The sequence below is a fragment of the Eretmochelys imbricata genome, chromosome 1 (genome assembly GCF_965152235.1).
Source record: "Eretmochelys imbricata isolate rEreImb1 chromosome 1, rEreImb1.hap1, whole genome shotgun sequence".
Classification (NCBI taxonomy): domain Eukaryota; kingdom Metazoa; phylum Chordata; order Testudines; family Cheloniidae; genus Eretmochelys; species Eretmochelys imbricata.
The window spans coordinates 273080360-273101697 of NC_135572.1; the positions used below are offsets into that span (position 1 = coordinate 273080360).

Genomic DNA, 21338 nt, shown 5'->3' on the forward strand with positions numbered 1-21338 from the left:
GGAGAGTGGTCAGTTTGGATGAGCTATTGCCAGCAGGAGAGTGAGTTTATGTGTGTGTGTGTGTGTTCCCCGGGGAGGGGGGTGAGAAAGCCTGGATCTGTGCTGGAAATGACCCACCTTGATTACCATGCACATTGTAGGGAGAGTGGTCACTTTGGATGAGCTATTACCAGCAGGAGAGTGAGTTTGTGTGTGTATGGGGGTGGGGGGGGGGTGAGAAAACCTGGATTTATGCTGGAAATGGCCCACCTTGATTATCATGCACATTGTAGGGAGAGTGGTCACTTTGGATAAGCTATTACCAGCAGGAGAGTGAGTTTGTGTGTGTGTTTTTTGGAGGGGGGTGAGAGAACCTGGATTTGTGCAGGAAATGGCCCACCTTGATTATCATACACATTGTGAAGAGAGTGGTCACTTTTGATGGGCTATTACCAGCAGGAGAGTGAGTTTGTTTTGGGGGGGGGGGAGGGTGAGAAAACCTGGATTTGTGCTGGAAATGGCCCAACTTGATGATCACTTTAGATAAGCTATTATCAGCAGGACAGTGGGGTGGGAGGGGGTATTGTTTCATGGTCTCTGTGTGTATATAATGTCTACTGCAGTTTCCACGGTATGCCGATGAAGTGAGCTGTAGCTCATGAAAGCTCATGCTCAAATAAATTGGTTAGTCTCTAAGGTGCCACAAGTACTCCTTTTCTTTTTACTGTTGAGTGGTTTCCCAGACCTCAAATAATTTTTGTAGCTCTTTTCTGAATCCCTCTCCAATTTTTCAACATCCTTTTAAACAAAACTGGACAAAGTATTCCATTAGTGGTCTCTTCAGGGTCCATCACTGAATGACCCCTGCTTGGGCACCCTCCTATTTGGGCACCCACCTATTTGATATTCCCTTGTTTATACATCCAAGGATTGTGTTAGTCTAGCTAGCCACACTGTTGCACTGGGAGCTCATGTTGGGCAAGGAATCAGTTGAACAAAGACACCTTGAATCATTGGAAGGGATGCTTAGGCTACGTCTACACCACACACCCCTGGCGGCAGCTTGTAGGGTATGTGTAGCGACACAGCACAGAGAAAATCAGGCTGCAAACACGCCGTGGTGTGTAGCTACATATGTCAGTGAAAGCCTATGGTGGGGGAGGGAGTGGGGAAAGGTTTCAGCAGCAATGGAGGGTGAAAGCGTTTGGCAGCTCTCAGCTGCTCACCACTTTCCCTACAGTGGGGGAAGTGCTTCAGCAGTGGGGAGCTGGAGGAGCCTTTCCCTGCTGCCAGAGTTTTTCCTGTGGTGGGGGGAGGGCGCCACCAGTGGGGAGCTGGTGGAGTTGTTCCCTGCAGTGGGGAAAGGCTCTAAGCAGCAGGAAGCTGCCAGAGCCTTTCCCCACTGCAAGGTTGGCATGGCAAGTCAATGTTACTATTGGTCTGGGGAGGGGAGGGAGGGTAGCGGTGGCCGCAGTTCTGTACCAGTACACTATGCAACAGGAGTGGAGGAGATATGGCTGCTATTCCAAGCCATAGGCTGAAGTGGCACCTGCACCTGGCTTTTTGCAAGTGGAGTGAATTTCACCCATTTTGAACACTCAGCGAACCTTTCCCTCTGCCACCAACTAAAACCACCTACAAGCAGAAACAAGTTGGCCAAATATTACCCTTGGGGGCACATACAACTCCCATTGAAAATAATGGGAGAGCCCATTTACTTGTGAGGGCAGAATTTGTCCCTGATGAACATACAGTTTTGTATAAGAACTTTAGCAAATTTACTTGAGTTGACTCAGCTAGACACAGTGTGAAAATTCATCCGGCACACCTTAGCATTGAAAAACAAATAGCTAAGTTACCATAACGTTTCTAAGACGATAGCTTTCCATTCCTCGCTCCCCAATACTTCAATAAATGCTCATTTCTCTGTTCCGAGAATGGCACTTGAGGACCTGCCAGGTTTGAAACCTGCATGTTAAATTCACTTTAACTTGTAACTTTTTCTCTTTCATTAAAAAAAACTGATGACAGATTTAGGGGTGAAAGGCTGATAACACTGACAGCTGAAGCTCTGCCAATCTGATATGGAAGCGTACGTTTATGAGCATGCCACACAATATTCTGGTTGAATGTTCATTCAGCTTTGGTCTGCTTCCTAGGACAGGCCATTGCTGACCGCAGAATGTATCATTATCAATGTTGTATATATATTGAAGAATTACTATGAAGAGTTAGGCATGAGACCTCTACACATAATAGTATTTCGAGATGAAAGAGAAATAATTAATTCTCTTATTGACCAATCCCTGATACTTCATGAATGCTTTTTTTTTCTGGTGAAATTTATAATGAACATCTAAAGAAAGCCAACAGAACAAATCTCCTGATTCTGTTCTCACAATGGTATAAACAGGAGTAGCTCTCAAAGTCAATGGAGTTACACATAGTGCTTAAAGTGGTCTGAAAAAAACATGTGTGGGGGGATGTCTATCATCCCCTGTCAAGGTTCCTTCCCCACTCTGAACCCTAGGGTAAAGATGTGGGGACCTGCATGAAAGACCCCCTAAGCTTATTCTTACCAACTTCGGTTAAAACTTCCCCAAGGTACAAACTTTTACCTTTTGTCCTTGAACTTTTATGCTGCCACTACCAAAGTGTCTAACAAAAACAACAGGGGAAGTGCCCACTTGGAAACGTCTCCCCCCGCAAAAATATCCCCCCCAATCACTACATCCCCTTTCCTGGGGAAGGCTTGATAAAAATCCTCACCAATTTGCATAGGTGAACACAAACCCAAACCCTTGGATCTTAAGAACAATGAAAAAGCAATCAGGTTCTTAAAAGAGAATTTTAATTAAAGAAAAAGTAAAAGAAAAACCGCTGTAAAATCAGGAAGGGAAATACCTTACAGAGTAGTCAGATTCAAACATAGAGAATCCCTCTAGGCAAAACCTTAAGTTACAAAAAGACACAAAAACAGGAATATACATTCCATTCAGCACAGCTTATTTTATCAGCCATTTAAACAAAACAGAATCTAACACATATCTAACTAGATTGCTTACTAACTCTTTACAGGAGTTCTTACCTGCATTCCTGCTCTGGTCCTGGCAAAAGCATCACACAGACAGAGAGGACCCTTTGTTTCCCCCCCCCCCCACTTTGAAAGTATCTTGTCTCCTCATTGGTCATTTTGGTCAGGTGCCAGGGAGGTTATCTTAGCTTCTTAACCCTTTACAGGTGAAAGGGTTTTTCCTCTGGCCAAGCGGGATTTAAAGGTGTTTACCCTTCCCTTTATATTTATGACATCCCCAAATCTGCCAGTCCCCCTGACCAGCAATTAATTTTGCCCCTCAACTCCCCATATCTATTTTGCTCCTCCCTTCTCAGCTAAACAGTAAATATTCATGGATTCATAGATTCCAAGGCCAGACGGGACCATTATGATAGTCTAGTCTGACCTCCTCTATAACACAGTCCATAGAACTTCCTCCAAATACTTTCTAGAACACAGCTTTTAGAAAAACATCCGATCTCAATTTAAAAATGGTCAGTGATGGAGAATCCACCTGGCCCCTGGGTAAATTGCTCCAGTATACTACATAATTAATTTAAGGAGTCATTTGACTCAAGCAAACTAAAACTAAGGAAGTGGTTTATGGGTAAAGTACACCAACAATTGTAGTTCTAGTGCTCAAATTTGAAATTGTGTAACTTTTGGATTGAGTTTCCTGTGAAAGGTGGGTAATGATCTACATAGTTTAAAAGTGAACTGAAATGCTTCTTTAAAAAATGCTAGATATTCTAAATACAGAATGTGTCCACTAAAAATATATAAACTAATGCATTTTACAAGGAAACTGTACATCTTTTTAACTGAAGATATGAGTTCAGGGTTCCATGTCTCTCCTGCAGCAGCTGATGACGCCAATGACCTCAATGTCAAGAGCTACTAGGACAGGGATTGGCAACCTTCAGCACGCAGCCCACCAGGGAAAGCCGCTGGCTGGCCGGGACGGTTTGTTTACCTGCAGCGTCTGCAGGTTTGGCTGATCACAGCTCCCACTGGCTGTGGTTCAGCGTCCCAAGCCAATGGGGGCTGCAGGAAGCGGTGCGGGCTGAGGGATGCGCTGGCCGCCTTACTCACAGCCCCCATTGGCCTGCAACCGTGAACCGCGGCCAGTGGGAGCTGCGACCGGCCGAACCTGCAGACGATGCAGCTAAACAAACCGTCCTGGCCCACCAGCGGCTTTCCCTGGTGGGCCGCGAGCCAAAGATTGCCGATCCTTGTACTAGTACATTAGCTTCACTGTTTACACCGCTTTAGATGTTAATTATGTCATCAGCTTTAGCATTGACATCACAGATTCTGGAACTCAGGTCTTGGCAGATAAGTAAATCCCAGCCAAAAGTAAACAAAGTAATATTTTTATCTCTTGGGCATCACCAATGAGCTCCCTGCCCCAGAAAATGTACAGTTTAGGTGCCACACAAGACTTAGCAGGTAAATGAAATAGAGCAATAGGCTGGGATGGGTTGGGAGGATGACACAGCAATAAAACAGGGTTTAGCGGAACAGCAGAAGTCTTAGTTAGGCAAGTGGTGAGCTAAGACTTCCACTTTTTTGCTAAACTCTGTTTTATTGTTACCTCCCACTCCCAGCCCATTTGTCTGTTTTGTTCTTCTGTGCATGTTTGCATTCCAACTGACACAGGGTTGCCAACTTTGTGCGTACACAAAAATGAACAACCTTGCCCCGCCCCTTCTCTGAGACTCCACCCCCTGCTCACTCCATCCCCCCTCCCTCTATTGCTCACTCTCCCCACCCTCACTCACTCTCTCATTTTCACTGGGCCAACTCAGGGGGTTGGGGTGTGGGAGGGGGTGAGGACTCCGGAGTCAGGCCAGCAATGAGGAGTTCAGGGTAAGGGAGGAGGCTCCAGGCTGAGGCAGTGGTTTGGAATGCAAGAGGGGGTGAGGGCTCTGGCTGGGGTTGCAGGGTGGAGCCAGGGATGAGAGACTGGGGTACAGGAGGGGACTCCGGGGTGGAGCCGAGGGGTTCAGAGTATAGAAGGGGGTCTGGGCTGAGGCAGGGGGTTGGGGTGTGGGTTCCAGGGTGGGGCCAGAAATGAGGGGTTCAGGGTGTGGGAGGGGGTTCCAGGCTGGGACCGAGGGGTTCGGAGGGCAGAAGGGGGATCAGGGCTGGGGCAGAGGGTTGGGGCATGTGGGGGGCTGAGGGCTCCGGCTGAGGGTGCAGGTGTTCTGGGCTGGGAATGAGGGGTTCAGAGGATGGGAGGGGGATCAGCGTTGGGGCAAGGGGTTGTGACATCGGGGGGGGGTGAGGGCTCCGGCTGGGGGTGCGGGTTGTGGGGTGGGGCTGGGGATGAGGGGTTTGGAGGGTGCTCGGGGCCAGGATCAAGGGGTTTGGATGGCGGGAGGGGGATCAGGGCTGGGGCAGGGGGTTGGGGTGTGGGAAGGGTTCAGGGGTGCAGGGGCCAGGCGGCGCTTACCTCAAGCAGCTTACCTCCAGCTCCTATGCATAGGCGCAGCCAGGTGGCTCTGTGCACTGCCCTGTCCGCAGGCGCCACCCCTGCAGCTCCCATTGGCCGTGGTTCCTAGCCAATGGGAGCTGCAAAGACGGTGCTTGGGGCGGGGGCAGCGTGCAGAGCTCCCTGGCTGCCCCTGTGTGTAGGAGACAGAGGGAGGACATGCTACTGCTTCCAGGAGCTGCTCAGAATCAGGGCAAGCAGGGAGCCTGCCTTATCACTGCTACGCCGCTGACCGGATTGTTAACGGTCTGGTCAGTGGTGCTGACCTGAGCCGCCAGGATCCCTTTTCGACCAGGCATTCCGGTTGAAAACTGGACACCTGGCAACTCTAGACTGACACCTAGAACGTAAGTTCTCTGGAGCTGGGACTGTCTTCTTTGCCCTTATGGTTTCCGACAAATCCTAGGTGTTACCATAATGATACCCAGAGAAGCCTTAGCACTATGCTAAACAAAATACTTCCTAGCCTGTAAGCCAGCTAGTGCTGGGACAGCTCTCAGTAAGGAGTGCAACCCCGTAGGTACAATATCAGTGAATGGTCCTTAAGGTAGAAAGGTGAGGTTTCAAAACAGCCTGGAATCTGACACATTCTTCTCTTTATCCAGTGTATCAATTTCACCTCCACACTTTCACACATCTCCAGCCTCCAGTGCAGCCGGTCAGTGCTGTAAGAGGCTCCAACGCATTGCCAAACAACATGTCGCCAATGCGAACACAGGAAAGTGCACTGCTAGATCATGGGCTGGAAGTATTGGCCAGTGCACAGCTATATATGTGTGAGCTAAGTAAGGGTTTATCTACCTGGGGAAATTTTTCTGGCATAATTATACCAGTATAATTATAGCCCTCTAGTTACACCACTATAACTCCCCATGTGGACACTTATTCTGGCATAATTATTCCAATACATTTCCCCAGGTAGACTAGACCTAAATCCAGGAAAATCTCCAAATACAGCATATTGTGAGAAGCACTTTCTACTATTACACGAAGTGATTTTTTATCTGAGGGCATCTCTTACTCAATTGTATACACAATTCCTTGGTTTTTCATTTACGCTACTAAAGTACTTCCTTTCAGCTTTACACTTCCAATTGGTCAACACTTGTTTTCTACAGCCAATGAGAAAATTATTTAAAAGCACCTAAAAAAAACCCTGTTCACCTAGATGGGATGACATTCCCAGAACAATTAAAAAGCCAACACACATTTCACTAACAGAATATTTAATAGCAACTCATTCAGTTTCAGAAGGTGCCTAATGAGGGGGAATCAACTGGAACAACAAAGAGGATAGGAAATGGGGGAGTGCAAGAATCATGTCAGGTCACAGCATGCACAGGGGAAAGGAGTGCAGGCTGCCTCAGTATTATATCAGTAACAACATTAAAAAAATCTTCTTTCCTTCTTATACATCAGTCTACAGGCCAACCTATGCCCCGAGAGACATCTGTGCAATACTATGGCTTTTCATACATGTGCACAGGTAGAACTGACTGGCCCTGAAGCTGGAATTTAGCAAACAATTCTTTTGATGGTGCACAATGAAAACAAACAAAGAAAGAAAACTCAGCTCTCTTCCAGAGCTGTGTTTGCTCTGCAGTGCTAACAGGAATAAAAAGCAATACAAATGTATTTTGGTCACTGATGTAAGCAGATCTGACTTTGAGTATGTACAGGGCATAGATCTGCTGTGTAAGAAGGTGCCATAATCTACATGGTCTTTTCAGAGCACAGCTGCACTTTACCCTTCGTTTGGCATTAAGTAAACAGAAGAAAAGGGTTGTTGTGTTTCCTACGCAGGCTGAGTTACTATAGTCTCTAACTGATATATTTTTGGTACTGTCTGAATAGGTATAGAAAATAAGTCTGTGCCTAATTCCTAGTGACTTTCAATGGGAGTTGGGTGCTTTTGTAAATCCTACCAGGCATCTACCTGCCTCTTTAGGCACCTAAATACCTTTATAAATCTGGCCCTAGATGTTATTATGGGAACTGTAGTCAGTTACTTACATAGGGGCCTGATTGAAAGCCCACAGAAATCAAAGGGAATATTTCCATTGATTTCCATGGAGTTTGGATTGGATGTTAACACTCAGGGCTTGTCTACATGAACACTTAGTTTGCAGCAAACTGGGGTACAAATCTACCCTGCACTAGCTTGCAGTGTTCATGTAGACCCTGCTGCCACATACGACAAGTTCCCGGACTGTGGGGCTGTTTAATTGCGGTGTAGACATTCCAGCTAGGGCTGCAGCCCAAGCTCTGGGACCTTCTCACCTCACAGGGTCCTAGAGCCCAGATTCCAGCTGAGCCCAAGAGTCTACACTGCAATTAAACAGCCCTGCAGCACAAGTCCTGCAAGCCCAAGTCAGCTGGCACAAGCTAGCTGCGGGTGTCTAACTGCAGTGCAGACATACCCTTAGTGAACAACAGGAGGGACCACAGAGACATGCAGTGCACAGGACATTAATGCAGGGTAGATTTACACCCCAGCTTGCCTCAAACTAAGTGTTCGTTTAGACAAGCCCTCCAAAACGTAGACAGACTTCTAGCTATTTCAATGGTCTGCGTGGACCCTCATGATATGGCAAGAAACTACACGGATATATTCTTAAATATATATACTGAGCTTTGGCTTTGTCAGGATTAATCTGGTAGTATAGTTTTGCCTTGCATTTAAACTAAATCATAAAATACTCACTGATGGATCCTTTGCTGACTGAAAGGGGCAGTATAGCAGTCATTCTCCTCCAGGTCTGGCAGTGTCTCCTTGTCCAGTCTCATAGGTTTTCTAGGTAACCATCCTCGAAACCTGCTGATTTGTCTCTCAATCCTGCAGTACACAAAAGGTAAAATCAAATGAGACAGAGAACAAGCAGTGCCTGCTTATCCATTACATTATAATCAGCCAAAGAGAGATTTCACTTACAACTCCCTCCCCCGCCCCTCCCACACAAATAAGGAGACTTCAGAATTAACGGTTACTAAGAAGCCAAATATGACATTTTTGAGCCAAAGTGTACTCAGATTATGAATAACCAGAATTTGGTAGAGCAGCATCTTCTTATTTACAGTACATGACTCTGCAAATCGTAACAAAGCTCAGTAAACTCTTGGCAACTCTCTAAGCTTTCATTTCCTGGCTTTTCAGAAAGCTTAATCTATATGTGGGAATTGACTGACACTCTACACTCAGGACAAGTAAACATTAGGATTGCAGAGACCAGGACAGAAAGCTTTGGCAACAGAACCCCAGAAAAATAAAAAACTTTCATTGCTATTTACCACAGATTCATATATCACATAGGGGGCTATCAAAACAAACCACTTCATTTATTTGTTTCAACTGCAACATCTTGAGGTACTGCACACTTTATCAAATCACACACTACTTAAAGCGCACGGTTTGAGAGTTGACAGCAAAGCCAGTTCTCGCATTTAATAATCTCACTTCAGCAGGTGAAAACAAACAGAGGCCAAGCAGGTAAAGAAGGCCGGGTTTATCTGCAATGCACTCATTCAAAGATACACACAGTCACCAAGGGAAGGAGGAGAATTATAGATGATTGGGGGTAACATTCTAAATCAAAACCAACTCCAAACAAAAATGCTACAGAGAAAACACAGATAAGAAATTTGCTTTGCAAAACATGTTTTGCTTTCTCAAGAGCACTTAACACCTTAGCATCTGCACTATTACTTCCTGTCTGTAAAAGACATGGGCCCCAATCCTGCAAAGGCTTTAGCTTTAAGCAGGTGAATAATCCTATTTATGGAACTATTTGTATACTTAAAGTTAAGTACTGGGTAAGTCTTTGCTAGACAGGGGCAGAGGGCCTGATCGAACACCATCCGAAGACAACGCGAGTCCTTCCATTTGTTTCAGTGACTGTTAGGTGAAGCCCAGAGTTTGGAAATTTATCTGCCTCTTCTCCTCCAATCAAAAATCAGCTAAATAGCTCCACAACCCAAACAAATGTTATTGAGATTTCTCTGATGTCATCTCTGATCAGAAGGGTTTCAGATATTCCTACTGAAGTAGTTTAGAGTGTGAGAAAATTACTTCAAATTCCCATTCAGAACAGAAAAAATAGCAACTTTCATCCTCGGCTCCTCAGTTCTGAAACTGGAGTCACTTTTATGTCTTCTCTAAAGGTAGGTAAGTACTACAAACCATTATTCACAAACACTGGATCAAATTTTTAAACACATTTACTCTGCCTGTGTTTGTGTGTCTTGCGTGTTCTCTTTCTGTAAGTATTCTAGTGAACGAGTTTACCATTAGGACTGCTTGCCAGAACAGGAAATTTTAAGTGAACATAGAAGAATATTCACAGAATATAAATTTTAAATTCTTAAATCGTGCATGTTTGCACTGAAAGCTTGATTCTACAATGGATCTGGAAGGTATCATTTCCAGCTGGAGCAGACACACCTACATTAGCTCTGACAGAGCTAGCCCACTATAAATAAAGGTGTAGCTGCAGCAGCGAGAGCAGCAGGATGGGCGAGCCACCCAGCTACGTACCTTTGGTCTCAGATGGGCTCGGACTTCCAGCGACAAGCCCATACCGCCCCTCGCACTTCCGTGGCTATGCTTCTATCTGTAGTGTGCTAGCTTGATCAGAGCTAACATAGATATGTCAGCTCGAGCTGGAATTTATACCTTCCAGCTCCAGGATAGGCATACCCTAAGAACTACACTCATCCAATTAGGCTACAGTAACAATACCATGTGATCAGCTCAAATGGTGAACCTCAAATACTCAAAGCAATACTTGCAGTGACTAGTTCATGAACAAAACACAGGCAGTGTTTAATTTGTAACAAAGGAGGTGCCAAGTTGGGTGGGTAGAGACTGGTGGCGGCTGGCCAGGCGCTAAGCTCTGAAGGCAGTACCACTGACAGCAGCAGTGCAGAAGTAAGGGTGGCATGATAGGATACTGCCACCCTTGCTTTTGTGCTGCTGCTGGCAACGGCACTGCCTTCAGAGCTGGGCGGCCAGAAAGCGGCAGCTGCTGGCCAGGAGCCCCGAGGTGCTGGGACTACGAACTGCCAACCCAAGAGTTGGCGGGGGTCAGCCTCAGCAAGCCCCAGCACAAATTAAGCACTGACCACAGGCTGAAATATGTTCATCTAAAACATTCATTGAATAATCTTGAACAAACAAATCAATATGGGAAAACTGAGATCTGTTTAGACGCAAGTTTCAAAATGGGAAAAAGGGATAAATTAAATATTTGAATTGATTTTGAAAATAACTTCCCCAGCTTTAGTGCCCACTAAGTTTTAGCAGACAAGTTTATCGTTATTAATTGTTCTTCTAAATTAATAGGGTCTGCCTGTGCGGATAGCACTTTTATTCCAAACCATCCTCACCCTTACTTAAGGTGACCAGCATTTTTACTTGCTGACCCAGGACAGAAGTGGAGAAGTATCTGAGTCTTAAACAGGAGTTTGTCAGGGATTTTTCAGGGGATGTGTTATTTTTCTGTGACCCCCTCCTTCCCAGTGGGGGTACGTTGGCACCACACTGCCAAGAAATAGGGTTAGAGCTGCAGGAGCTATATCTACTGTGGCAGCACAGAGCCTCCACACAGAAGGCCTTGCACTTCATGCACATTGTTTGCAAGGTCAGAGGGGTATCCCAAGATGATAGCAGGGAAGTTTTCCCTCACAGGATTTAATCTCCTTTGACCTGCAGCTTTTCCTGCAGGGGAAAACCGTACCCAATATTTCTACATTTTGTGTTAGTTTAATGACAATGTGGGGTGGGAGGAGGACAACACAAATGTCTTCAAGCATCCAGTTTCATGCTTATAAATTGAGTAAAATCATCTGGATTTTCAAGAGTATTAGAAAGCTCATTAATCTGCAATCCTCTCCTCATTCATCTTGTAAGACAATGTGCACATTCGAGATATGTCTGCTGTAGCTTTATCTCAGCACACACAGGGCTTACAATAAATTATTCATGTTGACTTCACACTGAGCACGTTTGGAATTTGATTGGTTTGTCATTCATAAGGTTCCGATTCCTTGGCATGCTCAGTGGACTCATTCCTTCCCTGATGACTCAGAGCTCTCAAGGGGATGCATGCTCCAACAGGTCTAGAATACATTGCCACTCTCTCTCTTCTGACAATCAAAAGGATCAGATTCTTAGAAGATGCCTTCATGCTGCTTTAGCATGACCACCAGCCACTGATGCAGGATTTTACTTCGTGCTGCTTGCTCGCTCTCTCACTCACCCAAAAAAGCAGGGGGAGGCAAAGGGTTGACACTAACAAACACTGCCCTTCATTCAACACTCAGACAAGAAGAGTTAAAATGTGTTGTGTTTCATTGCTTCTTTGAGGCTAATCTATGGCTCATTAGCATTACACATATCAACCGGGTAGCTCTCACTACATGCCATATGGAACAGTAGGCGATACTGAGAAGAATACAACATAGTAATAATCCTTTCCCAAAATGGGGTATCGAGGATCTGGAAAGATTCTGAGGGCATGGCTACACTAGTGTTGGAAGGTATAAAATCCTGCTCAAGCAAACATACCCACACTAGGTCTGAGCTAGTGTGCTAAAAATAGAAGTGTAGCTGTGGCAGCATGAGCAGCGGAAGGGGCCAGCCATCCCGAGTATGGTTCCCTTCAAGACCATAGGTACATATTTGAGGTGGATAGACTATCCTGCCGCTCACATCACTGAAGCTACACTTCTGGTTTTAGTGCAGCTAGTGCAGGTATATCTACTTATGCTGGAATTTACATTTTCCAGCTCTAGTGTAGACATACCGTGAAACAGTGGAAAACTGAACATTTAAAATGATACAGAACATTACAACAGTTTTTAGAGGTAGAGAGGTAAGATATGCAATGGATACACTCCAGCTGAGACTAGCTGCTAGCATGACCAGAGAAAGCTTCTTTTTGACACATCTGTCATTGGCAGGGAAATGGACTGGATGACATAATATAGCAGAACTTTGCACATTTCTAATTTCTAGGATTCTTCACCAGGAATCACTGTTCACTATGGCTTGAGCTTCAGATGTAGGAACACGCAAGAATAGAAGTCCACTTAGGCCCTGATTCAGCAAGGACTTAAGCAAGTGATTAACTTTAAGTATGTGTTTAAGTGCTTTGCTGAATTGAGCCCTAAGTGGATAGAATTTGGAAAACAGAGAAGCACACACAGCTACCTACACAGAAATAATTCATTCTAGCTAGTTATGTGTGGATTACTGTGCCTTTTAGAGCAATATAAACCATAATGAAAAAAAGGCAGGGAAAAATCACATAAGAAAAATTAACTGACGTCCCTCTCCTGAGCTACTTTCTCAAAAACATTGCAGGACTTACAGGTGACCATCTAAAGGCTCAGCGACTTAGTTCAGCTAGCATTTCAAAGTTCAGATCCTTTCCCAAATTTATCCCAGCCTCGCCTGTGACTCTCCATTTCCGGTAACTCCCTCTTGGCCAAAACAGATACTTATTACCCCAACCTCCTGGAAGAGGAAAATGAGCTGTCTGGTCTCCTCCCCACCAAAGGAATGATCTTTGGGTAAGAAATATGGAGGATGACAGGAGGTGTGCAGATCTATGTTGGGATCCCCTCATTTGGATCCTGTCACAGTGTGAGCTGTGCCTGTAAGGGCTTAAGCTATCAAGCTGTGGCCTGTACCTGAGTCATGTGACCAAGGATCACATGACAGCAGCTTGAAGGTGGGACCGCCTATAAGATGTTCATATAGTGAGGGAGGCCTGCAGGGAGTACAGGAAGTTTCTTCTGATATAGAGCAAGGTGGTAGGTTGCCAGGGAGCTTGCCAGGATTCAGACACAGCTCCTAGAAGAAAGGCTGTGAGATACCCTGCACCAAGGGCAGAAGGACTGAAACTCCTTGGGGGGCTGCAGAGAACCTATACGTATGGGATAAAGGATTGCTAAGGCAGCACCTAAAAGGAGGGCTGTGGAGAACCCTGCACCAAGGATGTAAGTGATGCAGTTGCTGGAAGGAGGGCTGTAGAGAATTCTGCCAACTAGGAGAGAAATGGTTTAAATCTAGCAGAGCCACAGAAAACTTTATGTTTCTTTGGGCTTGTCAAAGAAATTCAAACAAAACACGTTCTCATTGGGTTTTGGGAGTTTTGTCAAATTCAAAAATTTCTGTAGGCAAAGATTGATTTTGGTGAAATGTTCCATTAGGAAAATCAAAAGTGTTTCATTTTGGGTTGACATTAATCTCAGTGTTTGTCTGAGTTGCCACAGTGCTTCATGGGAGTTGTAGTTCCAGATCTTTCATGCCCTCGTCTTCCCCTATAGGGCTATATTTCTCATGATGCACTGCAGTTTCTCCCTGTGGCTGGCCACCATGGTGCCACATGGTACTCCCATGATGTTAATGATGTTGACAAACTCAATAAAAAAAGATTTAGAGTTTCCAAATCAAAATTTTTGGAACTTTTTGTTCCAAGAAATATCAACACTTTTTAATTTCAATTCTGAATGAAAACAAATGGACAAAAATATTGGAATTTCTTGTGGTACAGAAATTCCATTTTTAAAAATCAGCTCTAAAGTTTATTTTATGTTATGGTAATAAAACAGACAATCAGAGGGAGAACGTTATTTAAAATGCCTGGGTGCATCTGCGTTTGTCTGAGTGGGAAACTGAGGGCAGGGTGACTGTTGTGCCATGCTGCAGGGTGGCCTGCACTAGACTGCACCCTGAAACATGTCCTTTATCAAAATTGCCCAAACTTCAAAAAAGCTTTGGGTTTAGCTCAAGAAATGGACAAACATTCAAGTCATTTCTCATTTTAACTGAACCTGTCTCCATTGCCTCATACTGGATTTGTATATTAGTGTTCTACAGAACTGGAAATAAATCTGAACACTTTGTTATTTGTGCTTGTTTTTCTCCAGGATTTTTTGTTTGGTTTGTATTTTTGTCTCAAGGAACTATTTATAGGACTGATATAATACAAGGTCTAGATTTAGCCAGGTATTTTCGTCATCCAGGAACTTAAACACTATAAAAAGATCAAATCACTCATTATACTGGGCTCAAATGGCACACTGACTCATTATGCAAGCAAGTGGAAACAAAAAATTGAATATGAATACATACATACACACACACACACATGAACCTATGCATGCTCCTTCAATGTGTGCCATTATTTTGGTCAAACCAACCATGTGCCTTTAATTTCAATCCAAATCAACTCAGTGCCATTCAGTTGTGAAGATTGGGGTGGCAGGAGAGACACTCAGTAGTGACTCCATTCAAGCACTGCACCAGTTCTGGACCAGGAATGTTTTTATATTCAGTGCAAGTGGTCACGAAACACTAACTCTTTCCGTCTGGCGAAAAAACAATGTGTTGCTTCAGGTATGCACTATCTGCCCACTTTCTAGGGAATGACGACTTTTATAGCACTTTGTGGCTGAATTCATCCCTGGGCTGATATAACTCCACTAGTACCCTCATACTTGACATTGCCTTAGAAAAGTCATTGACCTTCTGAGATTCTAAAGTTACCAAACCCTACAGCACTTATTTGGGAGATGGGGAAGTAACAAGCTTTAGGATTCATGAAAGTTTTCTGTCCACCAAGGAAATGATTTGTATTCCATGGAGAGATCATATACCATCTACCAATGAAACCATGTGTTTACTATAATATTAGAACAATGCTGATACCCTCATACCATCAGCAGGGAATAATGGGATTTAATATCATAATAAAGTAAAAAGATTGAATTTTTAATAAATTCCAAATAAACTTGTCAATCTACAGTAAATTATCTTTACCTGTAAAATATCTACCTTCTATCAAATCTGCAGTGTGAAGCACCCATCACTCTCAAGCAGGAGTTTTCACAAGTGCCCAATGTTTGCCTAACTCTGCTCCCCTGGAAGTCTGTAACAGGTTGGTTTTCCCATGGGCTGGAGAACCCGGGGCTAAGTCAGCCCTGATTACAAAGCCTGGGTGGAATCAGGTGATCCCTGGGTAAAAGGCAGCAGGAAGCTGTGGGGGCCGGGGGGAGGAGTTGGGAGAGTGACTGAGATTGCAAGAAGCAGGAGGAAGCTCTCTAAATTGGGAGACCTGGGAGACACCCTGCCCAACAAGCAGGGGAGAGACTGAGCCTCAGTGAGGAAGGGGCTGTGCCCATCTGAAACAGGGGTGAAGACTGAGTCAGTTTGTGTTTTGTTCTGAAAGAATTTGTGTTGGACTAATGGGCGAGGGACACTGAACTGGATTTGGGGACCTGGAGGGAGGGGACGACCATGTGCACCAGACAGCTCCCTGGGGTCCCTTCTGGAGTTTCTTTGAACTACTTTGTGAACTCTGACTTCTTAAAGGGCCTTGAATATATGGGCCAGCAACAAAGGCAGGGTGCTGTACAGTGACCTCTGTCCATTAGGGGGTGCTCAAGAGGCAATAAGCAGCCACACCACTACAAAATCAATGGGAGCGTCACTATTAACTTCCAGGAGAGAAGAATATGACCAGTGCTGAGCACTTTTGAAAATCCCACCATCATGCAGGCACTAAATCCCAGCATACAGACTGAGCCTAAATCCCAGCATACAGACTGAGCCTTGCCACATTTCTCTGGTACATTCCTCCGATATTTTTTGAAACATTTTTGCTTAGTTGGCCAAGGAAATGCTTGAGTCAAACAAAAAGGGTGAAAATTGTGAAGACTGAAAACCTTTGATTATTTTACAAATTAGATACAAAGCATGCATCAAACATGTCTTTAATGCATTTGGCAACTGGGCAGAAGTGCTTCAAGGCAGAGATCTTGGGAAAGATTAATCTCTCATGTTACTGAATTGATTTTAATGGAGTTACACCAGAGATTAATATGGTTCATTGTCTATTACTCTAAAGCACTATGCACACTGACAGCACAATAAATAAATAACGCTGACATTACCATCAGGGGGAAAGGGTGTATTGCTGAAAGTGAATAATAAATAACAGATTCTAATGATATTGTTAGCTTCCCAAAATTCCTTACTGAGCTACATGGGAAGAGAAATAGCTGCAACTGTTGTCCTGAAAAAGCTTCTTCCATTTTGAAAGATTCCACCAGTTTGAGATTCCCTATACTTAAAATGGGAAAAACTGATAATCTCTCTCAAATGGTAGAAACCTTGAAAGTGCAACTACTGTATTTGCAGGAATGGTAGGCTTGAATGTACATTAATAACTCTCCTTACAACTTGAACCTTCCCAAGAGTTTGACTATCAACTCTGATCTGCCAAAGAAATACACCAGCTTGAGGGATTGACCAACCTGTTCATGAACTTGTGCCGGCGGTGCAGGTAATAGATTTTTCTCCTGGAAGAACAGCAAAAATGAAGCCAGTCGAGAAGAAAACCCATCGTCAGTTACAGTATGAACTAGCAAGGAAGGAAATTGAAGATAGAAGCCTGTAAGAGGTGGAGGAAGAGACTAAAAAGAGAGATTAACAGAACTGTCAAAGGAGCCCAAGACAAATTATGACACTGTTTGAATTGCAGGAAAGTAATGGTTTCTGTCATTACTTTTTTATTTCTGCCGTTTATAATGCCTGGAGGACAGGGATTCAGAGGCATTTTGGTTTCACAGTATTCAGCAAATGGATGTCTGCTCTTTACAAGGCAAATACAAATGTGAATAAATTAAACTGTATGCTTTTAACATCAATAATTTAATCATTAAATATAGCATTGGATAAATTACATGTTGTTTAAATAGGGGAATGTTTAAAAATCCAGGAAAGTGGAAACCAAAGCCTGACACTAAACTATACCATCATACATGCAGTATTTATCAGGACAAATGCTGGGTCTCTGGGAAGTAATCTCCCCCCGCCCCAAACAGAAGAACATATAGACTGCAGAAGCAAAATTAATATGTGGTTGGCACATGCCCCATGTGCAGCCCACTTCTCCCACCCCTCATATCAGGCATACCTAACTCCTATTGTGAACGGAATAAGCTGTGTGTGTGTGTGGGCAGGGGTGGAGGAGGGATACATGCATAGGGGTCAGTGAGGAGTCAGGAGTGCACAAGTATAAGCATTCTGACCACACCCCCTCACTCCTATGACCCAACCCCAGGTTGCCCCTTCCTGGCTCTTGTCACAGAGGGCCTGCAGAGCAACATCCCTATCAGCTCCAGTTGGAGCCAGAATGGGGTGTCCAGCTTCCACCCCGTTCTCCTGCTGCTGGTCGTTGTTCTCTTGGTATGCTCCTGTCCACAGTGCCTGCCAGAATTTGGACCACTGCCTTCAGCATCTTAAAACATTTCAAAAATTTGAGGGCAGTTCAGCCGTGGGTTTCTTAATCTTCCTTACAGCAAGATTTGGATGTCTTAGTGAACTCCAGTCTCCTGCTCCTTAGTTTGACTTTGTCATCCACTGGAAGTCATTGTTAACCCAAGGCAGGTTCTATGTATTCTGAAATGTTCCATCATTTAATGCTGATCTATACCAGTTCTGGAAAACGAAGGGTTCACACCACACAGCTCATTCTGCGAATTTGGACAGATTTTAAAATACCATGGCAATATCCATTAGTGCCTTAGAAGCAATTATGTTTGGCAAGTTTTTAAAATAAAAGCTGTATTGTTGCTTAAAACAATAGAGGAAGGAAAATTAGTTATCAATTTCAGTTACTTTCAGCATTTAGAATTTAAATAATGTAAGATATTTTGCAGATCATTAAAGCCCAGATTGTGGAGTAGATTTTCAAAAGCACTCCGTGTTGACCTAACACTACCCCTAGCCAGGCCGCTGACAGTAATTCCAGGCCCCAGGGCAGAACAGGGGGTCAATGGGCCCCCATGTGTACACAAGCCGCGCCAGTCCGCCTGACATTTGGGCAGTGCTGTGCCTGCTGGTTGTTGTCCAGCGAGCTGCCGGCTGCACTGCTGGGCGCACTCTTCCAGCATGGTCGGGGCTTCTACATGCCCGCCCAGTAGGGTTGCCAACTGTCTAATCACGCCAACCCAAAGACCCTTGCCCTGCCCCTGCCCGGCCTCTTCCCTGAGACCATGCCCATGTCCCACTCCTTCTCTAAGGCCCCTCCCCCTGCTCACTCCATCCACTCCCCCCCCCCCCAGTCACTCACTTTCCCCCACCCTCACTCACTTTCACCAGGCTGGGACAGGGAGTTTGGGTGTGGGAGGGGGTGCGGAGTGTGGCTCTGGGAGGGAGTTTGGGTGCAGGCTCTAGGCTGGGGCCGGGGGTTGGGCTGCAGGAGGGGGCCAGAGGGTCGGTGCTTACTTTCGACGGCTCCCAAAAGCAACCAGCACACCCCTCTGGCAGCGGCTCATAGGCGGGGGGGCCCAGAGGTCTCCGTGTGCTATTGCCCACAGGCACCGCTCCCGCAGTTCCCATTGGCCTCAGTTCCCAGCCAATGGGAGCTACAGAGCTGGTGCTCAGGGCAGGGGCAGCACGCGGAGACCCTCTCTCCAGGGGCTGCAGGGACGTGCCGGCTGCTTCCAGGAGCAGTGCGGAGCGAGGGTGGGCAGGAAGCCTGTCTTAGCCCCGCTGTGCTGCCAGCAGTAGCTGGGGGCCCCCGGCCCTTTTAAATCTCCCAGGCCCCTGGGCAATTGCCCCCTTTGCATAAACCTGCCTCTGGTGACGTCAGTGTTAATTCTCCCACTGAATTCAGTGGCAGCACAGTTAGGCCAATACTGAGTGCTTTTGAAAATGCTGCTTAGTCTGGCCCAAATCTTCAGAAGTTTCTACCAATGTTGGGTCCCCTGCTTGAGGCACAAAAGGCCTAGTTTACCAAAGTGCTGAGACTTAGGTTATCAGGAACTGCAAGTGCTCAGGAGCTCTGAAAATCAGGGCACAGGTGTCTCAGATTAGGCACCGAAAACAAAAACCAAGGCAGACAAATGTTGGCCTTCATGTTTACAGTCTAAACAGTTAAGTTACTGTTAAAATATTGGGTATAAAATGTTTAACAAAAAACTTTGTCTAATACACATTTTTGCAGTAACATTGCAGTGACTTCATATTATAGAATACTGGCATAATACTTTGCAATGGCTGTGCAAAGAAGGAAGCCATGGACAGACAGCACATCAAAGAACCACTGAATGTCATTTTTTAGTTTTTAAATATAGGCTAAATGCATGTTGAAATGGCTGTCTATTGAAAATGGTGACTTCTGGTAAGCAAGCCAGATCAGGAAGGCCCGGGTTTTCTACCCGAAATTTTACTTTTTGCTGGATCATGCTCCCATCTGACAAACAAGAGCTGTTAAAGTTTATTCGACCAAATTCATCCCACTGTTATGCCAATGAAATCAGTGGAGTTACATTGAGAGAATTTGGCCCATTGTCTTAATATTTGTAGCACACTTTTTAAACTACTGTATAAAAACCCTTGCAGTTGTTCATGATACAATTTACATAGTTTTTCCTTTTTAATGTTAAAAACACACAGAAGGGAAAGTTAAACAAGGCTAAAGAATTCTGAGGTTTGTGTTAACATGAAAATCCTACTAAATGCAGATTGAGCCTGAAAATCTGTCCTTAATTCATCTTTAATTTTCCTAATAACTAAGACTATGACAACACAACAGGATGTAGTACATAAAAGGCACATTTTCATCTCAAAATGGGGAGGAGACATCCATAGAAGTTCTCTGAGGGGCTTTACTCTGGGATCAATCACCATTTGTGACTCTGGGCTTTCTTCTTCTCTTGCTCATATCAGAGTAAATCAGGAATAACTCCCTTAAATCAGTGGAGCTCTACTGATGTAATCTCAGGAAGTGAAAGGAGAACCAGAACCTATGAAGCTTTGGGTTTGGCCCATTTAAGCCAAACACTTTACACTATTTTAACACAGTTTTTATAACCAGTAGAATAAAACTGTTTTTAATATCAGGATTGAAACCCATCATATAAATCATATTTGACAAGAGGGAAAAATTGGTCTGAATGACCATTTGGAATTGATTTGGCCATCAATAGCACAGAATACAATTTCTGTTCTTTCAAAGAGAAACTCTATGTTTCAAAAGAAAATCTTCCATCTGAATTCCTATCTTCTATTAGATTGAATGCTTATTTATGTTCTGTATTTCCCCAACTACACACTATACAGACAGACAATTTACAGGTGCCGTACATGCCAGATACGTCTAACAGACATGCACCTTCTGTGCTGCCGTACGTACCTGGATCGTCTCAACTGCCCATTGATTTCAAGGACATGTCCATTTAAAAAACAGCAGCGCACGAGTATGCAGGGGGCTCCAGCAGTGAAGGGGTTAAAGGGCCTACGGACAGAATACCCCATGAAAATAGCAGCACTGCTAAAACTGCTATTGTACTAAAATTGCGGGCAAATTAACAAGACATATCAGTGACTCTGGTATCAGTGTCACTCCATTTATATTTTCTAAAGATGTGAGGTATTTCATAGAATAGCTTTTCCGGGCGCATTTCAGTTTTAGTTTTACACTCTCTTTACAGTAAAGCCTGAGCACAAAATGTAGCTCCACCTACCTGAAAGGCATTCTTACATTCATTACTTCTGCATATCTGCCCAGGACCTCCCAGGGGGCGTGCAACTTCACAAAGATGATATCACCGTTTGTTAAAGATGACTGCAACAGAAAAACAGAACAGCCACCAAGCCAAGTGAGGGCCAAAGAACCTTTAACACTAGTCAATTTCCACCCACCCACAGATATGTTTCAGAATTGCAAGGGTTTCTTCTTTCCACAAATGCACATATAAAACATTATCCTTGACACTGCTCTGATGATTTCCTTCCAA

The 21338-nt window shown here is 44.5% G+C and overlaps 1 protein-coding gene across 1 annotated transcript in view; it reads right to left on the reverse strand.

Moving 5' to 3' along the window:
• ANO4 (anoctamin 4) overlaps nt 1-21338 on the reverse strand; it is a 211742-nt gene that overhangs the window by 92320 nt on the left and 98084 nt on the right. The window contains exons 5-7 of the mRNA XM_077807658.1: nt 21066-21166; nt 16848-16892; nt 8233-8364 (exon numbers count right to left, since the gene is read on the reverse strand). Coding sequence (XP_077663784.1) covers nt 8233-8364; nt 16848-16892; nt 21066-21166 — 278 coding nt within the window. The remainder of the gene's footprint in view (nt 1-8232; nt 8365-16847; nt 16893-21065; nt 21167-21338) is intronic.